The sequence below is a fragment of the Myotis davidii genome, unplaced genomic scaffold (assembly GCF_000327345.1).
Source record: "Myotis davidii unplaced genomic scaffold, ASM32734v1 scaffold809, whole genome shotgun sequence".
In the NCBI taxonomy this organism is placed as follows: Eukaryota; Metazoa; Chordata; class Mammalia; order Chiroptera; family Vespertilionidae; genus Myotis; species Myotis davidii.
Genome location: NW_006300017.1, coordinates 767255 through 775410, shown reverse-complemented (window position 1 = coordinate 775410; position 8156 = coordinate 767255). Strand labels below are relative to the sequence as shown.

Here is an 8156-nt window from a genome sequence, read left to right as displayed (position 1 = left end):
GCCAGCAGCGCGGGCACCTGAGAAAGTGGTGGTCAGTGATGGAGCTGCTGCCATGACAACCTGGCGGTAGGGCCCTGGGCTTCGGGCAACTCCCGGGAGGAAGGCGGTGTGGAGGCTGGGGGTGGCTCCTGAACGTGGCATCCCACGCCGTCCCCTGGAGGAGGCGGGGACACCGCCCCGCCCAGCTCCCCTGCACCCCGAGTCTGCGCTGGGCATGCTCAGCGGGCTGGCAGCGCGGGGGCCCCTGGCCGCTGGTTCGCACCGGGCTGCGGGGAGAAAGTCCAGGGTCCAGGGCTCGGAGGATCATGCGGAGCCCGCCTCCTGCCCCCGCGTGGAACTTTGTCCCGCCTGTGGGTTCCAGATCGGAGACTTGGGCTGATGATCAATACAGCTCCCCACATGTGTGATCTAATCAAGCATCTTCTCCTCTCTCCAAGGCAGCAGCGTTTTATGGCATCTCCTCTCTGCCAGGCTCGCCCGGCTTCTCTGGGTTATAAACTTTTGATGCCAGACCTCCGCAGAACCTGCCCAACCGCATTGTAAAGTAGCATCTCCGAGAGAGAGGCAGAGGCAGAGCCATCCGTGACCTTCATCCCGCACCTTCCTTCCTGCTCTCCCTTCCAGGCTGCCTCCCGCCTCCCCGGGGAGCGTCAAGAAAGCGCTTTTTAGATGCAGGAGGGGCATCTGGTTCTGCCAGGCAGGAGAGCTGAGGCAGAAGAACCACTAGACTCCGGAGAGCCTGGACTCGCTTCTCCTGCTCCCTCCCGGCGCCCGGCTCGCTCCTCCCTGCCTCTCCCCACGCCGCTGCCTGAGCCCCGCTGGCCTGTGGGGCGGGGCCCCAGGACCCTGCTGCGGCCGGCCTTCGGGGAAGTTGTGGCTGTCGAGGATGGGGGTCTGTGGGTACCTGTTCCTGCCCTGGAAGTGCCTCGTGATCGTGTCTCTCAGGCTGCTGTTCCTTGTACCCACAGGAGTGCCGGTGCGCAGCGGAGATGCCACCTTCCCCAAAGCTATGGACAACGTGACGGTCCGGCAGGGCGAGAGCGCCACCCTCAGGTAGGGAGCTGCACTTCAGCGGGGTCTGAGCCTCTGGGCTGTGATTATATGAAGGGTGAGCCAGGGAGAGGAAGGCTTGGGAGGAGCAGGTGAGAGGACCTCTGCAGGCTCAAGAGGCGCCCTCTTGCACACGGCGTCACCTGACACTCCTCCTGGACAGGTGTGTCCTTTGCTCTAGCTTCTCTGGTCCAGGATCTTGGACGTGAACACAGAGGTCCTTGCTTGGGACTCCATCCTGGTTAGGAGTCTGTGACGTGGCTAGATTCGCTTTTGCCTTGGTGCCAAGGTGAGGATGGAGAGCCCTGCGATGGCCACCCTGGGGAGTAGTCTAGAAGGCTGGTGGCTGTCTCACCTGCCAGCAGGTGTGTGATGAGGCAGGACATGCTCAGGATGGGCTGATGTCCCCTCTCAGTGAGACACCTAAAATCTCAGGCTCTGGAACTGCTCGTGCTGGGCCATGGCCCCTGGGGAGGCCGCTCAAGACTCAGCCATTCATGTCAGCCTGTGTGGTGCGTGGTGCGCCTGGGCCCCAATTATAAATGATGAGGGCAGTTTTATCTTTGCCAGCTCAGGACCAGGAGAGGAAACATGGTTGCTTTTATGCAAGGACATTACTCCTGTGCAAAACGCACAGTCGGATCGCTTTTTGTTTTACCTTAATGAGTTACAGAGAATCGCTCGCATGCCCCAGGCAGAGGGATGGAGATGCTCGGAATATGAACCTTTGGGGACTGGACCTGCTGCGGCAGAGACTTTAATAAAAACGCAGCCACAACTTTCCACCAGCTCAGCAGATATCTCTTATCCCTTTAATGAGGCAGCCCTGGTCCTAGGAGACAGATTCAGGGATGTCCCAGCTTAACTCGGGCTCGCAGTGTACACAGGGTGAATGTGTTTGCCCTGCCTGGGACTTTGATGGTTCGAGTGAGAAATAAAACATCCTGTCCCAGACTCTGCAGCCAAAAGGCCTGGCTTCTCCGAGGAACAGAGGAGGGTGGGGCGTCCTTTCTGTTCTTCCCTTGGCTCCCCTGGTTGAACTCTCGCTACATCTGGATAAGCCTCTCCCAGGGGAAGGAACGAAAGGCCTTTTGGAGTGACAGCTATTTTTCCCCCCTAAGCCCAAGGGCCAAGGTTGGATTCTTTTGTCACTTTGGGGGGGTTCTCAGCTACATTTTCTTTTGAGTTGGAGAATAGGTCCCGGAACCCTCGCTGCTGGAGTTCAGGGGCCTCAGGTTGAGAGAGAAAAGAAAAGGCTAGAGGCAGACCTCCTGGTCACTGGGCATCCTTCAGTCTGTCTCAGAGTAGAGTGCCATCTGCCTACTTCACTGCCCCCCCAAAAGCGTTGGGAGGCCGCTTCCTGCGAGATGGCTTTCCGGATGCTCATTTGCAGTTGGCTCAAAGGTATGAGTAATTCCTGGGCTCGGAGCAGCACCAGTGTGCGCACCTTCACCAGGGGAATGCTGGTAACTGTTACCAGGTGCGGAGGGATGTAGACACTGCCAGCATCTCTTCTTATCTTCTCATCTACTACTACTGGGGGCAGAGAGGGCCAGCATTCCCCGGGCCTCAGTGCTGACTTCCAAAATCTTCTGCCCTCTTGCTTCCCCTAAAAGTTCCACTTGAACTTTCTGCTGGCCAGGATGCAATAAGACTTCTCCACCAGCAGAGGGCCAGCTTCCGTCTATCTTTATTTATTTTCTTTTATTTTATTAGCTACTGGCCTGCTTTCATGATCTTCAATTCTGATGTTTAGCAGCTGGGCTTGGTAATGGGAATGGGAGTGAAAAAAAGGAAGAGCTGAATAGTTGTTTTTGTGTGCTTTGTTTAGAGGGAAAAAAAAAAAACAACAAAAAAACCTTCCATGCTCAAGTATAACTGCTGTTACCTGGTTGCATGCTTTGTTTTTTTAAAAGTGAGCACATGTCTTCTGTTGGTTTTGCTTCTCCTCTCTGTATAATTTGCCCTGAGGTGCAGAAATCCAGCACATTGTCCACATTTTAATCTCTTTCTATCCATTTACTTTTCCTTTTTACCTTGGGTTCTTTTCTGTTATTGCCTTCTTCCTTCGTTTTTATGAGATGCCTCTATTTTAAAAGTTTGCTTTTTTTCCCCAAAAGGCAAAATAATAATGAATCATAGTTTACTTTCTTCTTTTTTGCCTTCATCACTTTAATTTTTATCATTCCCTGGTATCTTAAGTTTTGATTTCATTACCAGTACAATGCTTCTTAAAGAAACATAAATATCTCCTTCAGATTTCTGGGGGTCCCCACCTCTCTCCTTTTGTTCTCTCTGCTCCACTGGTTTGCTGGTGAGTAGCTGTTTTTCCATCTCGAAGAAGCACTTATTTGTCAGAACTCAGAGGGAGAGGCCCTGCTCCCAGTCTCTGGAAGTCCATGGCTTCAACCCAAGATAAAGGCCATGCTTTATTTGGCATTGGGCAGTGCTTTTAAAGCAATGTCATTCTTGAGTACGGCCACTCTCTAGTCTCCTTACAGATGTTCCACGGGGAGACACGTGCTCGGGAATTTAGTGTTCCCAATGCATTAGAAGCTCAGAATATATTGAAAACACATTGAATGATTCCCACCCCATCAGCCACAGCAAGTCTTTTCAAATGTGGCTGTGTTGGATCAAAGAATCCCAAGCCAGTGTGTCTGTCTTGAACAATCACATTGGAGGCCAAAGACAGATTAGTACAAGCAAAGCGTTGGTGGGAGCTGGGTCCTTCATTGGATTTCCCCGTGAGAAATTGCCTGGCTTAGAGAAGGATGGTTTTCCTCCTTGGAGGTATCGCTTTTGATGCGATAGGTCTTTGATTGCATTGAAGGATGTTAGGACGTGATGTGACACTGAAGTTCTGCACGTGGGTGAAACTCATTTGCTATAAGTGAGGCAATATTATCTTTCCCATAATTACTTCAAAGGGCTACTTGGGAAGTAAAAATAATTATTTGAATATTGAGTTAGCTTGCCTCCTTGGAAGAGAAAGAGTATGGAAATGGTGGTATCCACTGTGTCTGAGTTATGGCTCCTATGAATCTGATTTGAATTCATTATTACAAATGGGTCCTTTTGGCCAGAATCATTTCATTGCAATTATCTGCTGTTGGATTAAAATGGTCTGTGCCTTCCCATGAGATTGGCTATGACGGGTCTGTGGAGTCCTGTGTCTGAATCAGCGCCACATTGAGAAGGAGCCCGGACGCTCAGGGTGGCCCGCCAGTGTCTACCTCAGCTGCACAGATGATGGTCAGATGTGCCTTCCTCGTGGGCCTTGGTCTCCTCTCATTGGCTTTCGTTCCTCCCTGGGATCACATCATGAACATGTTGAGGGGTGTGAGGTCGGACAGAGATAGCAGTTGCTGTTCCAATAAATGGAGCATACTGTTGTTGTTTTAATTTTTCATACAATCAGTTTTGCCGATCCAGCTTTGCTGATCTGGGATTATGCTTTCATATCTCTAGAATGCCCCCGAATTTTCATTAGGAGCCAGAGCTAATCCCTTCAGAACCAAGTATCTGAGGGTTGCCTACCGCCGGGGACTAATCTGAGCAGCCGGATCTTGCTGGTGCAGTGGGGCATTCGACTTTCTGTGCTCGGCCTGCGTGTGTCTCTGTATGTCACACTCCCCAGCAGCGGCTTGTTTTGGGATAAATTCGAAAATTCAGACTAGACAACAGGTTAGTCAAAAGCAGACCGGGACTTTGCCTTTTAGTGTTTAATTTGCCCAAGTCCAGTGAGGACTCAGGGACGTGCACAGGCTTTGCTCTTGGTGCCACTGGCCTGGCTGCACATGTCGCTGCCGGGCTTCCTGCCAATGGAATGAAAGCTCTGGAGTGGGCACTGGTGTGGGCATCTAACAACTCCTTCCTGTGTGTTTCATGTGGAGCCAGAGTCGAGATCCACTGCCTTAAAACCCTTTCCTGCCCCAGAGCACTTGAGTAAGGTGGTCTCCAGGGGACCTACCCCCACATACGTGCCTCCTCCGTGCCGGTATGTACCTACCATTCACGGGCTGCCTTGGCATTCTAGGAAGGGCACGGGGCTCCGGGGCCTGAACTCCTGGGTTTGATTCTTATTCTACCACTAAATAACCGCATGGTTTTGAGTGCTTCGGTTCAATTGCAAACATGTGGGAACAGTATCTTCCCAGACTGTGACATCAGGTGAGATGAAGTACATGGCAGTTTTCTGTGAGCGATAAGGCATGATATAGGTGCAAGATGTCACCGTGCTCCATGGCACTCCTCAGTCACGACCTGTGGCATTTCATCTGCTCTGCCTTTTGCTCCTTCTAACGCCCCTACTTCCTCCGACCCCCACGCACATACACATACACACCTGTCTCTTCCCCATTTCACTCAGCATCCCGCTTCCTGCCCGTGGTCAAGAATTACCCCCAACTGAATTCCAGTAACTCTTGCTGCAGATCTCACTTCCAACAGACGCACCCTGTGGACCTGCCACTCATGTGTGGCTATGGTTAGACGGTGAGCTCCTGGTCTTAGGAATCATGTCTTATGTGCTGAGTACAGACACTGTGGTGGCTACTAAGGATTAAGATAATCAGTTTAATGTTTTCGTCCATCTTAACCCGACTCAGTCTCTTCTACTGTATGACAGCCTCTGCGGCAATGAAGTGCTCATATCTGAAGGGTTTCATGCTCTTCAAAATACGATGCTGGGACATTCAAGCACAATGGTTGGTTTGAGACCTTGGAGGCCTGAGGGGTTTTTGGATTCTACTTAAATCATTTGTCAGGGGGGCCCGTTGACTCCCCCATTGGTTGCAGTCAGCCCAGAAACATGCAAAAGGCTTCGCTATCCCCCAGGGCAAGGCACGGATCAGGGCAGCGGAGTTGAGAGGAACCTTGTTGGCAGCAGTAGCGTCAGATATTTGGAAGTAAGGCTGTCAAATATTGGGAGGATTGCCTCTCTCCAGATGCGAGAAGATACACAAGGCAAGGAGGCAGCAGGGCAGACAGGCTGCCCAGCATTGCCGCCTGGTGTGTCAGGGTTGGGCATGGCTGAGGATCCAGGGGGCCTGGAAGACTCTCTCAGGTGACTGATGGCTAGGGATGCATCTGCTCCCCCAATGCACCTGACCATGCCACACACTGCGGGCCAAAGCAGCGGGATGGGAGGTGAAGTTTTAAAGCATCTGAGATACGTGCTTCCTGGCTTTCTAATTGCTCTGGGAAACTCAGCAGCTCTTGTCTAAGCCTTTTTGTTCATTTTGGGGCCTTTCACTAAATTTGGCCCTTGGGTTCAGTTTAGTTATCGTCCTCATTTCCCTTCCTTTCAGCGTCTAAAAAGGGATTGTGCCCTTGGCCCACTTCCTGCGCTCCCCATGTGGCTGACTCAGAGGGAGTCAGTGAGGGGAGCAGCCCTGGCCAGCGTGGGGTCCAGGTCTGGTGGGGTCCAGGCTGAGGTGCAGAGAGGAGGAGCCAAATCCATCTTATTTGATCTTCCCAAGGGAGGGCTTTTAAAAATTCCTTATTAACAGGAAGCAGTGTTCACAGTCATGAGATAAGAGGAATTATGGTCTGAGACATTTTTAGGGCTGGCAGAAATGGCACTGCCTTTTAGTGAGGAATTATGTGCTAACCTCTTTTGATTAAAAAAGAAAATCTAGACAAGACAGCAGCGCAGGATTTGAGGCTGGTTCATTTGTTGAGACTTTCCCTGCAGGATCTGCTTGTGCTGGGGTGGGGGTTGGTTGAATGAGAGAGAGTTTGCAGGGAGTGGTGTTGAGAGGGGAGTGGGCATTCTCTATTCCCTCCCACCTCGCAGGCAAGGACACCTTCCTGGAGCTGCTGGTACCCTGGTGTGTCTTTTGTTAACAAGTGAAAATGGAAGCTGTGATGCCTCTGCAGCCTAGCACCAGACCTGCCTAGATCTGCATGCGTTTCCTGAATAGAGAAGGTTAGAGGAGGGAAGGGATGGAGCCAATGTCACCCTCCCTACAGCATCTCACCACAGACCCTTTCACAAAATGTGCCATGGCGGGGACCTTTGAAAGCAAACCAAGTCTATTATGTATGGTTTCCCATGTGTCCGATGACAGACCGGTTACTTACTGTTTCAAGTGATTTTCAGAATATTATGACCCCAAATAACAGCCCAGGAGATTGAGGTTTAGGAGGGTTAAGTCGCCCACCTCTGGTCACAGGTTTGTTATGTGTCATAGTCTGGGTTCACTCCTGGAAGACCTTGTCCCTTCTTTTCTGTTTCATGGTCCCCTCCCAGGTGTGGAGAACAGAGAGAGCTTCCATGTGCTACAGCAGAAAAGTCCAAACCCTCCCTCCCACCCCCAACCCCTAACCCACCCCCTCTTCCCAGGATGTATATTTGACCAAAGGTCAGGAAATCCACAGATTGGTTGAGGGCTTAGCTGTGTACTGTCCTGTCTTAGGCAATCTCCATGACTGAGCAAGCAAGCAATTTGTTGACAAGAACACCAGTGAATGCCACAGTATTTCCAAGAGAACTGCAAGGAAATGAGTGATCACTAGGGCCATATGGAATGAAGAGAGAAGTACTTTGTTTAATTCTAAAATACTATATGTCATTGTATAACCTGCTCTCCTCATCCTTATATTCAGATTTTAATTTAAACCACTGAGGCTGTGAAAACAGAGAACAAAGACCTTCTGCTCACCTTACTTTTGAGTCATGCCCTAGGAAACCACGTGACCCCTTTTGGTCTCCTCTTCCCTGCAGATGGTACATTTTGCTTTAATCAAAGAGATGCTGAAGAACTTGACCTGGCTTCCCATAAAAGTGCTGATCAATTAGATGTTTAAAAATTAGTTTTGAATATTAAACATTTTCGGTGAATCTGAAGATTTATGGTATCTCGATTAACTAAGTTTCCATTGCATAATAAGAACAAAGAATCTTTTAAGTGGTTGTTAAGTTTTCTGGCTAACTTAGAGAAGATAATTTAACTCATAATTACCCAAGATGCTATACACTAGCAATGAAGAATAATAGAAAACAGCATTGTTGTAGAAGAAGTAATTATGCAAAAGAGAGAAAAAATGAATATGATAATTTTCTATTTAACGTGAATGCTGAAGAAAAGTAGGCATAATTA

General features: G+C 50.1%; 1 protein-coding gene and 1 long non-coding RNA gene across 2 annotated transcripts in view; one reads left to right on the top strand and one right to left on the bottom strand.

The window, feature by feature from the left end:
• Positions 1–1021, bottom strand: part of LOC107185037 — a 478211-nt gene extending 477190 nt beyond the window's left edge. The window contains exon 1 of the long non-coding RNA XR_001515943.1: positions 967–1021. This is a non-coding gene — a long non-coding RNA (uncharacterized LOC107185037). The remainder of the gene's footprint in view (positions 1–966) is intronic.
• The window catches only part of OPCML (opioid binding protein/cell adhesion molecule-like), a 461714-nt gene continuing 453805 nt past the window's right edge, over positions 248–8156 (top strand). The window contains exon 1 of the mRNA XM_006776048.2: positions 248–1053. Coding sequence (XP_006776111.1) covers positions 887–1053 — 167 coding nt within the window. The 5' untranslated portion in view covers positions 248–886. The remainder of the gene's footprint in view (positions 1054–8156) is intronic.